The 14,813-nt window shown below is 46.2% G+C and overlaps 1 protein-coding gene across 3 annotated transcripts in view; it reads left to right on the plus strand.

Annotated features, from left to right (window-relative positions):
* KCTD15 (potassium channel tetramerization domain containing 15) overlaps positions 1-14,813 on the plus strand; it is a 43,125-nt gene that overhangs the window by 21,234 nt on the left and 7,078 nt on the right. For all 3 annotated transcript variants that reach the window (XM_032195373.1, XM_032195374.1, XM_032195372.1), the window contains 2 exons: positions 7,064-7,208; positions 14,448-14,753. In XM_032195373.1, the coding sequence (XP_032051264.1) occupies positions 7,064-7,208; positions 14,448-14,753 (451 nt within the window). The remainder of the gene's footprint in view (positions 1-7,063; positions 7,209-14,447; positions 14,754-14,813) is intronic.

Genomic DNA, 14,813 nt, shown 5'->3' on the forward strand with positions numbered 1-14,813 from the left:
GATGCTCAGCCCCGCTGATGCACGACCCGGCTGACAAGAGAGTTCCTTAACACAGGAAAAGAGGCTGGCCTCTGAACCAGGATTAGTGTTTCTGATTTCTGTCTTAACTGCTAATTTATATATTAGGCAATAGCATCTACATATTTAACAAAAATTGAATTTATCAAAATCTATCTATCTATATATATATATTTCCATAAGGTTACATATCAAATAATCACCTGCAAAAGTGTCTCAAGTGTGGAGATAGACAGTTAGCAACAAACAGAAGTGAAAGACCCACAATATCTCAACCTTATTACCATGGATACTTTACAGTATTTCAAAAATAACAGGCAATTTGTATTTTAGTGGCTATTACCTGTTGTTTCTGTGGACTTGAATTGATGGTAACAGAGAACTGAAAATATAATTGTCCTTACTTTTGTTTTAACTACAAGATCTATTACATGCTAATTTTTTACGATAGCGTAAAAAAAAAAAAAAAGTCTTCCAGAACTTTGTACGAATGATTCAGGGTGGTAGATGATGATGTTCTTTCTGTATTATTGACTTTTAAAGATACATGTTGATACTAGCTCTGATCTGTTGTAAAAATAGATGTCCAAGCCTGAATATCTATTCAAGCAAAATATGAAGTATTAAATCTAGGTAACAGATCCTGCAGTTCCTTCAGGTGCTTAATAGTTAATGAGTGTAATATCCTTCAGAAGCACTGCGAAGTGAGCACATGGCTCAGAAAACTCCTATGGCATTCCAGGGCCAACGTTAGAAAGCAGACATGCAAGGTTACAGCAATTAGAGATGGATAAGCCTGTTACCTTGGGAGTTACCTCATTCATCCCTGTGCCAAGACAGGACTGTACTACTAGATACACTGGTGGTGTTAAAAATTTGGGGGGTTACAGGCTTTTAGTGTTTCCATTTGTTTCCCACAGATCAGTTTTGTACTTGCGTATCTGTGGTTGCTGGCTTGTGCCATCAGCATTGAGGGGTCCAGAGCTGATCGGTGCGTGTACGGGGCTGGGCAGTGCCGTCACGGTGCTGGTGGCTGATGCTGCCCTGGAGAAACGTGGGTGCTCTCCCCGGGCTTGAAGCCTGGGACATGAAACCTGTGCCTGGCCCGCGTGGCTGTGTGATGTTCTGAGCCAAGAGTGCACCTGGAGCAATCTGAGGTGGTCAAGATGTTATCTCTGATTATAATAGAAACTGTTGCAGAGCCGTAACGGCGAAGCCCACGCGGTGTTTCTGCAGTGTAACACAGCCAGGTTGTGTGCAGAGACCCTGCTTCAGACGGTGCCTCTCCTTAGCGTTATTTTCCCATACTCAGAAAGGGCTTAAAATCACTGGTTGGGCAGCAGGTTGTGAAAGCGTGGTATGGAGCTGAAGTTTTAAACTGAGGCAGGTCAGAAAAACTTCTGCAGGTAGATGCAACCTGGCTGTGCCGGGCACGGGGCGGCATGTGTCCTGGCACAGTTTTAGTGTCCTCCCTCCTAGTGACTGTCGGGGCAGAAGGCCGAAAACATCCCTTGGGCTCTCAGCCAGGCTGTCCCTGTCCCTCTTGCAGCCACCCCTGCCCACTGCCTGGACAGGCTGCGTCCTTTGGCAAAGCAGCCACGGGCGCTCTCTCCATTATGCTTTGCTCTGCTGGGAGCTTGTGCACAAACCCTTGACTGAGCCTGACACAACTCGGTTTTACAGTAAAAATAATGGGAAACGTGAAAAATGCAGCTATAAAGATCCCTGCCAGCCCCGGGCGGTGCTGGTGTGGGTGGCACTGAGCAGTCCCAGGCTGGAGCCCTGCCTCCTGGCACCAGCCCCGCATCGCACAGCCCTGCCGCCCTGCCTGCTTCTGGCTTGCCTTTCCCAGAAGCTGCTGTCCTGTGGCAGGACCAGTGACAACTGTGTAGCTGCCCAGGTAGCCCTATCAGATGCAGCGTGATACGCCCCCATCTCTTGAGCACTTCTGCTCCAGTTCACAGCATGTTTTTTCTCCTCAAAGCAGCTAACAGTATCTATTGTACCCACCTTGAACAAATATTTAAGAGAAGCAGCCCTTTCTGCTCCGCAGCTGTGGCGGGACTCGTCTTGCACACCTGGGACACTGGTAGCATGTCCTGTGGAGCGGTTTCAGGTTGTGCTCAAAGGTTCGTCCCCTTGGTCTGTCCCAGCCCTAAACAACCCTCTTCCTCCTCTCTGCCGCATTTCCCACAGCTACCGCCTCCTCCTCCAGCTCCACAGTGGCCGGCAGACACGCACAGCCGGCAGCCTCCATACACAGAGCAGAGGAACTGAGCCCCTGTCAGCCTGCTCTGTGTCGGCGTGGAGCAGCAGGGACAGAGGAGGGTACCAAGCAGAGCACATAGCCACGTGCTGGAGGGGCTCACTGACAGGCCTTTCTTTTTTCTCCCATAATTTTCCTCCCAAGAAATTAGAAGAGAGCCACATTTAATGACAGTTCTCTAAAATGCACGCTCCCCGCTGAATTGACATTGGGCAGAAAAAGTGTCTACAGAATCAATTTTTAATAAATGCAAACAACTGAATTATGAATGACAAAAATATCACTGAATGGTTAAATATTAATCATGTAATTACTTAAATTAATACTTTTAGTGCAATGTTGTGATAAAGGGTTTCACTCACGCAGCGTTGCTGCGCTGGTGGCAGGAGCACGGGCCGGGTGGCGGGGGCCGCAGCACGGTGCGGGAGCAGAGGCTCTGCGGGTGCTTGGCGCAGTGATGCTGCTGATTTTCCTCCAAGCCCAACTGTACTTGGTGCTCCTGGCCCCTGGAACCAGATTTAGTAAGAAAGAACTTCAGTTTTCTGTTCAAAAAGGGAGCTATCAAGAAAACAGCTAAACTGGACCAAGAAGAGTAAGCAGTACCCCCTAAGAAACCCTCACCTCTCCCAGAGTGCTCCTGAACCTCCCGACCCGTGATGTGCTTTGTGTGGCTCCACTGCCGCTGCTCGGCAAGCATCTTGGGAAGACAGAGTGCTCCGGAGAGCAAAAAGCCCTGACTGCTCCAGGATGGAGCTGGATAAGTCTCTCAATGAGATCATGTGTGGTGAGGCCTGCAGCAGGGCTGGATCCGCTGCCCTGTGTGCAGCCTCCTGTCCCGTGCTCACCTTTCGACAAGCGCTGTAGGGAGCCTGGAGTCCCCAGATGGAAAATGGTAGCGAGAGCTATCGGGGTGTGTGGGTAGCAGCGGTTGTCTGTAGATGCTTAAATGCAGCGCACAGCTTCCTTCCCTGTCCAAGGAGCTCAGAAAAGAATTTACTGGCGCTCTTGTCCTTGTGGGTTGGCTGGCTGTGCTGTTTGTTTTTAATCTAATAAAAGGAGATCTTAATATCATAGTGAAATCGGTATAAAGCTAGAAACTTGCCCCCTGGCATTTTGGCTAAACATTATTGAAAAAGGCAAAAAAAGCCTTCAGCAGAAACAACAGAAGCACAAAGAAATTGTAGAAATAGGATCAACAGGTTGTGTTCTAGATGTTGGGAAGAGGGCTGAAGAGCAGCCGGCTGGGCTGGAGGAACCAGGAGACCCACCAAGCGTGAGGCCGGGCACCAGCCCCCTCCTGGCCTGGCCCCACAGAGGCATGCAGTCGTGGAGGCCGGGAGCTGGAGCCCTGTGAGGGTCTGGGTGGGCAGTACGCGTGGGGCAGTGGCCAGGAGCAGTTCAGGAGGAGAAAGGCAGGGCTGGGAAGAGCCTCGCACGGGGAGGACAGCGGGAAGCACAGTGAGATGTGGCCAGGAAGGCGGAGGCAGTGGGAAAGCAAGCTTTGTGACTGCTTTGATTGAGCCTGGCTTGGTCTGCTCTCTGGAAATTAAATCTGGGGAAAAAAAAAAAATAAAAGCATTTTTAAATGCAGAAGTGAATTGTCTCTTCCAAAAGGTGGGAATACTGCAGAAGCAGTCACTGCTGAGACTCACCCATCTCTGTAGGATCTAGGTGCAGCTCTTTATGCCTGGTCTGTGTTTTCCTCTGCCTTCCACTGCTTTACAGACAGCCCTGGAAGCACCACTCCCACATGCCATAAGCAAGCAGCAATTCCTAAAAAATGCCATTACCCACTTTGTCTGCCAGTACAGGGCACCAAGACTGCTCACAAAAGCAATCATTTGGGGTGACCATTGCCCAGTCTGAGAGCTGCAGCCGCTCCCCACAACTCAGGAGCTTGCACCATGAGCTGGAGGGAGCCTGAGCCCTCCCGCCAGCCTGGCACCTAATGTCTGCTGGAACATCAAGTTTGCACAGTGCAAAGCCATTCCTGTCCCCTTACACTCGCTGATGTCCCAACAGCCTGCACACATTTCCCTCCCAGACTTCTTTGCATGTGGCCTTGTCTGCTATGCAGCCTTGGACCCATCCACTGAGCGCATCAGGGTGCAGAGCTGTCGGTCACTGTGTGTCCATGGCTTCACAAAGCCCAGATACAGCCAACACGCAAAAATTTCCTCAAAGATGTCAGTTGGGTTCACTTTGTGCTCTCACAGCGTTGCATTTCCTGATAGACTTACTGCAGGTACAGTTTGTACTGGTGAGGAGGGAGAAGCAGGAGCACTTTCTGCATGCAGCATTACAACATTGCTGCAATGAAGCTTGTTCTTGGAACATAGCAGCCCCCTAAAATGTCAAATAAATCCTTAAACTATTCATCACTCTGTTTTTGGGGTGGCAGTTAAGTCTTTCAACACTCTGCAAGTTTCTTTCCCCAGCAGTAATTTTGCTGGTGAAGAAATACAGCTCAGGGCACTCCACAAAGGCTTCAAAATTCATGTTTTGTTTTCATTACCAAAAAAAAAAAATGCTTCACTACATTAAAGAGCAGCCTATTAAAATTTTGTATCCTGTCTTCCCTGCGTCCTTTCTTTGTTGGCAAACCTTCCCTCCCTCATATGCACCAAGGAGCTGAACAGCAGCCATTGCTTTGGTTTGCAGACTTCACAGAAAAAGGGCTGTGAAAGGGAGGAGGTTTGAGCCACAGCCCAGCTTGTTTACGGAGTAAGTAGGAAAGATGAGTTCTCAAAACTTTTGGTAGCCACACAAATACTTAATAACTGCACCTACCATACTGAACGTTAAGTAGCTCTAGCTGCTTTCAGGCTAACCCAGAACAGCACACAGGCTCGTGTGCATGTCTAAGGAAACAAATTAACTGTCTGGCTCCTGGACTAAAATGTAACGCTGTACCAAGCAATATATTTAGCTGTCTCAGGCAAAGAGACCTCAAATAACAATAAAAAGGAAAATAATGAATTACTGGAGGCTCGCCGAACCTTGCGATTATATAAATTAAGCGTTGCAGTGTGAGCTGGATTGTTCTGATACAGTTGAAGAGCTACAGGTTGAAGAAAAACAATAAATGCATTATAATTAAGGTTTAGGTTGTTTGGTTATTCTCTTAAGTAACTCAGAGTAGCCAAACGCTAGCACAGACACGAGGGAAGGAGAGCAGGCAGTGAAACCTGCTACTTGCAGAAGAGGGGAAAAGGGTTTTTAGCTGAGTTCAGCGGGGAATTGCTAAGTTCAGTTTTACTCGATATCTCATTTCATTTTGAAATTCATTTAGTGCCACATGAATTAAATTTGCAACTACATAAAAAAGCTGGAAGATCAGACCAAAGTGCAGCTCCGGAGAGCGAATCTCACCTGTGTTGCAAGGCCCCCCAGCCCAAAGCAAGCTGAGTGTGAGCACGGGGCAGCTGCGAGCATCAGCCCCTCCAGCACACAGCCTGGGGCTCGCCATCCCCAGCCCTGCTGGGGCCCTCTCGCACCTCTCACCCATGCCCCTCGCTGTGGGGCTGGAAAGCAGGAGCACAGCCAGGGCCGTGCCACTCAACTCGCCAGCGGTGCCGGCTGTTGCCTTGGACAGGGGGTTGGTGGGCTCGTTTTCCACAGTGGGGAAAAGCCCTGCCCTGGTCGCAGCGAGGAATACTGGGGGATTGCATAGCTGAGTCTAAGGGACGATGCTTGACAGTGAAATCTGGCAGGCTGTGGAATAGTCTCACTGGGAAATGGTGGAGTCCTCACTGGCAGGGTTATTTAAGACTCGACTTTGAAACACGAGACACTCTGCAGTTGGGAACAATGCTGCACTGTCAGAGAGATGGACTCAATTACTTAATAGGTCGTTGCTGTCTGTCTCCTGTGATTTTCCTTTCAAGAACATATATTCAGCTGGGTTATTTCTCATGGGAAGACAAAGCCTTCTGAAAGAAGCCAGACATTTGGAGGGAGAGGCAGGAGGAAGTGCAGCCCAGCAAATGCCCAGCTTGCTTTCTGCAGCGTACTGTCAGGACGTGGAGAAAACTGGCATGGTGCAGCTGATAGGGTGTTTTGGTCCTGCTTACACCTACCCAGCTGGATCTCTGCTCTCACATGTCTCACCTCCTTTTCTTTGCTCAGGAAGGGGTTGCCACGTCGCTGTTTCTGCCAGGCACTGATGCGCAGCCACTGGTTCCGGCTGCGGTCCCGCAGGCAGCGCTGCAGATGCTGTATGGTTTGCTGGCTGCTGGCTGCTGGCGTGCCCAAACATGCAGCTCTGAGGGGGCCATCCAGCTCATGGCAGCGCACTGGAATCCCTCCTTCTGACATGGAAATGCTCTGATGGCCTTTGGTCAAAACAGCAGTGCAGCTGGTGCAGAAGCTCATATCCAGGAGCCCATCTCTGAGTCTCCATCCAGTTCTCATTCACAGTACCTGCTGAATGGGTGCATAACGTACCCGGTGAGATGTGTTCTCTCCAAAATTAGCCAGCCAGCCACAGGGTGAGAACTTTGTAGGCACTTCCCTTGCTGGGGCTGAGGCTCATTTGCAGCCCTGATTCCTGAGCTGAGTGCTAGAAGCAGTTGTGGGCAGGCACTGTGTGAGCATGTGTGCACACATCTAAGGCGTCTGTCTTGGTGCCCTTGTTTGCATTTGTCACCAAATTAAGATACTGCATTACCTTATGCACATTGAATTGATGCAGCTAGATTGGCTGGATGTTTTTAAGCCCTGAGGGTGTAATGAGATTTTGTCTCTTTTGCCCATTTCTTTTTTCTTTTCTTTTTTCAGAATAAGTCGTCTGTTTAATGGCACTGAGCCTATTGTCTTGGACAGTTTAAAGCAACATTATTTCATTGATCGAGATGGTGAAATTTTCAGATATATATTAAGCTTCCTAAGGACATCTAAGCTACTGCTCCCAGATGACTTTAAGGTAAGGAAAGCTACAGTCTGCCATCTATTTCCACACCCCCCCCCCCATTTTGTCATTTATTTTGGAGCAGGTTGGGTTGTGTGCTTGACCTAAACACACTTAACTAAATGTTGCTGTTTATTGTTAGGATTTTTAGGACTTGTGTATTACACTAGGGATGCTGTTATTTAATAAATGGACCAATGGTTGTCATGGATACCATAAAAAGTTAAACGATGAAGCTTACGGCTAAATCAGTTTTTCTAAACTAATTGTATTTTCTCACATTTTTAGCTTATTTATCAGGGTGTAACAACAATTAAGAAGCAACACCAGCAACTGGCACTTACCAGGATTTAATGTTCAGAACATGAAAAAAATGTTTTAAATTTGATACTTAGAGGAATTAAATTGTGTCAGTCGGTTTCTTGGTGGTATGAAAAAGAAACACCCTTAAACAAACCCAGGAGGGTTTCTGTTAGATACAACCAATGCAGATACTTTGATTTCAACAAGTAACCTTTACAGAATTTATGAATGTCAAAATATTTGTGGGAAATGGAATTGATTGAGGGTTTTTTAAGGAGCAATATGTGCTTTCTATAAAGTCATGATGCTGGGTTGCTTTGCAAATCCTGATTGTTTAAACCCTCTCCTCCTAGCCTTGTTTATTTGGCTTTGCACTTACAAAACTTGCAACATTGTCATCCTTATGTATGAAAATTAGAAGACAAAACTATCCAAACTAGATGACAAGATTCAACAAAAGAGCTAACTCCAGGATGAAATGATGAATAAATTCGAGTGCTAATGGGGATCCGCTCAGAGCTAGAGAATGCAGAGCGCTACTGGAAAGGAACGTTCTCGCGCTGGGTAGTAAGGTTTTATTTCTCACGTTGGACTAAGTAGACAAGGTAATTTGGCCAGGCCTTACTGAGTCATTCCAAATTTATGGTTGCTGTGGGGTTTCAGCTTTGGAGTACAGCTGATCCTTTTGCTGCAGACGGCCCTCAGCCATTTTTGCCTGAATCAGGAGTACAGCTGGATTTGACACCAGCAAATGAGCATTTAGAAGTTAATGCAGAGCAGAGGCGCTGTGCAGTGGGAGCATACATCTCGTGACGAAGCAGGGGAGAAGTTTTGGCATTCACAGGTGGTTTTGAAGACCCAGCCCAAAAGGGCTGTCTCGGGCACTGGTCTCGGGAGCGCACAGGGTGCTGTGACGCAGGCTGAGAGGCAGAGCACACAGGGGTGGATGCAAGAACAGAGAAATAAGAGCAAACACGCAGGTAGGAGTGAAGCTAAAGACCTGTGGGTTGCAAGATGGAACAAGTAAAGAGGGTGTATGGGGAAATGGTACAGATGAAATGCCAGAGAGGTGCTTTTGCAGCAGTGTTTGGGACAGTGTGGTGGCACAAGGACTGAGAAGAGAGTGTAGAAGAGATGTAGTTTGTGCTGATCATGGCCTTGACTGGCACCCAGGAGGACATTTCAGAAGTGCTGTAAAACGAAACCAACAGGATTCGGTAAGAGCCTCAAGGTGAGAGCGGCAGTGGATGCCAAGGACTTGTCTGCACAGCGAGCCGCTGGCAGGGCTGGGAGAGACTTGGGAGAGCCGGCGCTGTGCCCATACTCGGTCCGTTGTTCCAGACCATATCTTTGCATAGGGTTAACTGTATTTTATTTGGTTCCTCCCTGAGAGCTTTAGAGCAAACCTCAGGCTAAGGAGGGCTCAAGAACAAAGCAAAGTATTGCTAGGTAGGGAGTAACTAAATAAAAATGCATAGAAGAATGCGCTGCAAAGCTGTATTAAAACTGCATTGTAAACGGATTTGACTTCACAGAAATCGTGTAATTTTACCAGCATGATTAAAGTGACAGAAGACAATAATCAAAGGCAGCAAATGGAATCACTTGGTGTTTCTAAATGCAAAACTCTATTTAAGGTATAAAACCTGACAGGTTTTCCAGTGAGACTTGCATTAAATGTTCTTTATGTCAAACAAAGCATTATCAAGTGTTTTGAATATTTATTAGTTTTTACCCCTTAATTTAATCAAGCAATTTATTAGCCTCAAGGTTTAGCCAAGTTGCTTTTCAACTTGAATTGCTGCTCAGATGGTTATTTTGGAAAGTTTGGAATGTTAGTACCACACCAGCCTTACTGCATTTGCTATTTAAGTGTTGTTTTCAGACTAAGTTAACACTGAAATGCAGAGAAAGTGGAGTATGTGTTCCTAGGCTAGTGATTCTCTATTATCAAGTTTGACTGGTGTGTTTACAGTGAATATTAATTACACTTCCAACTACTAATAAGCCAGAACTTGAAACTGTTCAGTATCTGACAGGTCTCCCTGCTGAAAGCAACATTCTAATAGTTCATATAATTTTTGTGGGCTTGGGGGATTTTAAGCCCCATTAAGTATGCTGAGAAATTACCATGAGCTGTTGGCTTGGTTCTCCTTTGCAACCAGCCTGTGCCGAATGAGGTGATGGCAAGTGGTCAGGAGCTGCCTACAGCTCAGGCTCAGCCCCATGCACGGGTCACTCCACTGTGGGTGACAAATGTCCTCAAGCAAAGCGTGGAGCCAGCACCGCGGGTCTGCCGTGCTGCAGGCTTAGGGCATCTCTGGCAGAGGAGCTGACCCTCCTGTGCAGCCCAAATATCTGCCTTGACTCCCCCCATCAGAGGCGTTTATCCAAAACATTTATGACCGCCATCTGTCCCCTTTAATGGCAAAATACCTTCACACAAAACCAGGACCACGCTGTACCTACTTATTTGAGACTCACTCCCTTCTTAGAGATCTTCCAACAAAAATAGGTGTAGGCAATGTGTATATCATTATTTGATCTTAAGAAGGGGAAGAGCACAAATGCAGAGGACATTTGAGTTTCACATGGGTTATAGAGGTCATCTGTAGGGCCAGGAGCACAAAGCTGGCACTCTGTTTTATTAATACAGCTCTTCAATTAGCATGCCTGTCTAGTTTTAAGTGCTCTCAGACTGACCTTAGCAAACAGCACGGTTGTCATAGTAGAAGTGAGCAACTTGCTCTCATATTCAGAAGGCAGATCTTCCCAGCACTAAAATATAAAAGAAATGTTGAGTCAGGATGACAGTTTCATGTAAACAAAGAATAACAAGTGAAAAATGAGTAGAAGGAGCTATTTCAGCCCGCTCAGGAGTCAATATGAGGTACAGAAGTAAAGAATCTCTAGCATCAGGTTCATGCAAGACATGGTTTTGCAGTTTCTGTTGGCTGTCTCTGCTTGTAATTAGTAGATCTTTACTGACACGCTGGCATTGATGTCAAAATAGCACAACTTGCCTTGAAATCACACTTCCTGTCTCCTCCACAGGAAGATGTGACACTTATCAGAGGTGACTGCTGAATTTAGCCAACACGAAATCCCCCAGAAAAAAAAAAAAAAAAAAAAAAAAAAGCTTTTCTACCAAATCATGCTTAGAAAACAATTTTGTGTAAGCCAAAAGGCTGCATGTTTGAACAATCTGTTGATCTTTCTCCTGAGATTTAAATGCAGTCCAGAGTTTGAGGATGGAGAAAGGCTGTGGGGATCGTGTCTGGCTATAAGCTCCCTCTTCCAGGTCACTGGACAGAACTTCCCCACTAACTCCTACCACAGCCATGAGAAGCTGAAGGGTCATGGTGCTGCTGAGGGTTCACAATAGCCACACCACAGCTAGCAGGGACTTGGGGATGGGAAACCTTGTCCTGCAGGACGAGGAGCTCCTGAATACCATGCAAAATCTGTTCCGGGATGCTGCGGGCTGCTTGGCAAAACTGTGCTATTAACGGGTACTGTCCAGGGGTGCCGGAGCCTCTATGAGAAAAAGAGAGAGGATGTATGCATCCATCATCATACGCCTGGGACAGAAGCTGTACCAGGCTGCTCTGAGGCTGAGTTTCAACAAAACAGTGTGCACTTTGCCACTGTGCTAAGCAGTTAACAGCCTGTAGCTACTCCTGTTCCTGTTTCAGTGAAATGTGCCTTTTTTGGATAGGTCTAAGAAGATTCGTGTCTGCATCTGCCCTTGGTAACTTATCCAAATGAGCAGCATGGAAATTTTTTTTCTTGCAGCTCCTGTGGCACCTTCTTGGCAGGGGTGCCTCGTGGTTAAATTCTTGTACTTGATATTTTGTGTTAAACATTTGCAAGTCATCTGGGTATGATTTTTTTTTTTTTAAATCTGTGGTGCAAGGAAATATGTGTCAGTGTTACCTGAGCATCCTGAGCATGTTGTGTAGACAGTCCAGAGCTGAGCACCACTTCTGGTCCAGCTGCACAGTTCTCTGAATGGCTTATAAAACCTGCATGAGAAGACAGTGTATTAATAAGCATGTTGAGTCCATTATTCTGCCCAAGCATGAGCTTTTAGAGAATTAGACCCCGCACTTTGAGCCACTCATACTTTCTTTCCTCGTTTTGCGAATACAATGTCAATTTCCTTAGTGGTGCTTGAGCTGCTCAGTGCAGAAATGCCAGATTTCCAGTTACAGGAAGCAGAAGGGTACCTGCATCACTCTGGGGACAGATGGGGAAGAGCTTTTTCGTTTGAAAACTGGTCACTGTCTTACCACAAAATGATACCAGAATTTGTCTGGTTTATTGTAGAACAAATGATGATTAGCAGGAGTTACTAAAGAGTTGTGTTTCATGTGGTGGGCTAGTAGATAGCTGTGGGGGAAGAGGGGATGGTGTAATCCTGATTGTGTTTGCTTTATGGCATTACTGTTATGGCTGGGGCTGCGGGACTGCTGAACTCCCGTGATTTGGGATCCCACAACCTAGCCCAAAGCCCAGTGAAGTCAGTCAAAAAAACTCATGAATGTAGTGGGCTTTGCATCCTCCTGCGCGAGGAATGCCATGCCTCCGTTTGCTTTCAGAAATGAAGGACTGTTTTTTCATATGGCTGTACCACCTCTTCTAAGTTTAACTGTTGAGTCTTGTTAACACACATTCATTGCTCCTACAAATAATGTTATTTTATAGTGACCATGAACAAAAATATTCCAGAACTAGATTCTCAGGATCTATTGAAACAGTTCCATTGACTTGTGAGCACTGCATGGTCTTGCTCACCTCTACGTTTCATTTTTCTTTAGCACTGCGTGCTTTCCTTTGCTCAGGAAAGAGGTATGTGGGACCAGCAGATCCACAATAAACATCTGACAGGTCCCTTGCAAAAAAATCCTCTGCAACAAAGAGCTATGTGGGGGACTCAGTTGTTTCCATGTCCTGCATGAAGAATTCAAAAAGTTTGGGGCAGAGGTCACCGATCCCATGTCCAGTGAGCAGGGAGCTGCACAGGTGGAGAGAAGCAAGCAGTAATGGTTCAGCAGAGCATGCTGATTTGGGGGGGGCAAAAATACCTTCCTCTGGGTCCTGGGCTGGTATTACAAGGGATGGGATTTTGGGGCTGGCACTCTCTTACCTGACACCAGGTGATGCAGGTAGTATCCACACCTCTCTGGCTGGCTAGGTGCTAACTCCAGTTTATGTGCAGCATGCTTCCTGTATGATTTCTTCTTTAATCTTCCTGTTGTTTTTCATCTTCTGGCTCCTTCTCTTGGGTGTGTTTGTTGCCCTCATTTTTTCACACTTGCTCTTATCACCCCAGTGCCTTCTGCAGTCCTTTTTTCTCCACTACTGATGTACATATTGTCCCAGCCCTAACAGACATCAAAGAGATGTAAAGGATCGGATGTCCCTTTTGTAACGTGATAACCTTGCTAGTGTCATTGTTAATATTCATGTATCTCCAGGCTCTAGGCAGCCCTGGGGTGAACGAGCACCGCTCCACTACTGGCACTGGGTCTGTGGTGCCAAATTTGAACACAACTAACTGCTTTGGTTCAATAATAATATCCTGCAGCAGAAGATTTTACAGGTTAATTCCATGCCGCTATGAAAAGTTGCACCTCGTGCTATATATTCAAGGGCTTTTGATTCTCTTTCTTCCTTGAGTTCTGGAGAAGTGCTACATGTTAGTTTTTACGTAATTTTGATGCCCATTTCCTGATAACTTATTGTCATTCCCTTCTTCCCAGCCTAAGCAATTCCAATAATTTTACTCATGAATTTTCATTTCCTTCTCATGCTGTGGTAGAGAACTGGCCTTTATGTCCAGGTGTTAACCCACAGCACGCTCCCAGAAGTCGCACCATGTACAAACCACACAATATTTCCATCTGTGAGTGGGCAGAAGAGCCAGAGGAAGCAAACAGAAGGTCTTCACAGAGGAGCTGGTGCTGTGCCTCTGCTGCTCCTCTTCCCTTCAGGAAGCTGAAGGAGGCAGCAGGGCTGGCGTAAGCAAACCAGCCCCACATGCTTCCCCCCCTCGTTCTTCTCTGGCTCAGTCTGATGGCACTGCTGTGACTGCTTCGGGCCTGGGGGGCTGCTGCCACCCTGCTCCTCAGTGTGCACTCTTGCATTTAAGCTGAGGTGAGAAGATCTGTTGGAAATCTGGTGAAAAGTTATTAATGAGCACGTGCAGGAGACATCTCAGTCAATTAACTGGGAATTGGATCAGATTGGGAATTCGAATTGCCCAAGGGCCCAGGTTAGGTTATGGCAAACTGGCTGGAAAGAACACTTTCTTTCAAGTTGTTGGAGTACACAGCTGAGTTCCCAGCCACTGGGATTGTCACTACATCAGTATAATTTGCTGAGCTCCAAAGTGTGCTTTAAATACGTGAATAATCACATAGGGAGCAGCTGAGCTTCTGCAGCTGAATTTCAAATGTGACAAAGACAGGTGAGAAGTGAGAAGCTGAACTGACATCTCCATCTTGTAACACGTATGTGAGGGATGACAGCACAGCCCAAGAAATTCTGTTGTAAAATCAGAAGTGAATATCTGAGGCCAAGTGAAGATTAGGGCTCAGGACATCTTCTCTTACATCAGCAGGCTTTGCTTACTGCAACCAGTTATTTTGATTTCTTAATCCAAAAGTAAAGCCTTCTGGCATTGAGCTTGTGGGATAATAAATGAAAGAATAATTCAGTGCAATGGGAACTTCACGGTCAGCTTGAATAAATTCAACAGTAACACACTGTGTGGTTTTCTGTGTAGGTGTTAGACGAAGACAAAGTATATGGATACCTGTTGCCTTTGCACTCTTGCTGACAATACATAAGCCTAAGTAGGTCAAACAGGAACAATACTCATTTTTAAAAGAGAACTATAAGCATTTCTAGTTTCTTTTCTTTTTTTTTTTTTTTTTTTTTTCCCAGGACTTTAATCTTTTATATGAAGAAGCAAAGTATTACCAGCTGCAGCCAATGATTAAGGAACTTGAACGATGGAAACAAGAGAAAGAACAAAGGAAACATTTCCAGCCTTGTGACTGCTTGGTTGTAAGAGTGACTCCAGATCTGGGGGAAAGAATTGCATTGAGTGGGGAGAAAGCTTTAATAGAAGAGATCTTCCCTGAGACCGGGGACGTCATGTGCAACTCCGTAAACGCAGGCTGGAACCAGGACCCTACCCACGTTATTAGGTTTCCTTTGAACGGATACTGCCGGTTGAATTCAGTGCAGGTAATGGCCTTTGAGTGCTGGCTCATCTAGATGCTGGTGTGTTTTTTTTTTTCCTTAATG

This window comes from Aythya fuligula, chromosome 12 (assembly GCF_009819795.1).
Source record: "Aythya fuligula isolate bAytFul2 chromosome 12, bAytFul2.pri, whole genome shotgun sequence".
Lineage (NCBI taxonomy): Eukaryota > Metazoa > Chordata > Aves > Anseriformes > Anatidae > Aythya > Aythya fuligula.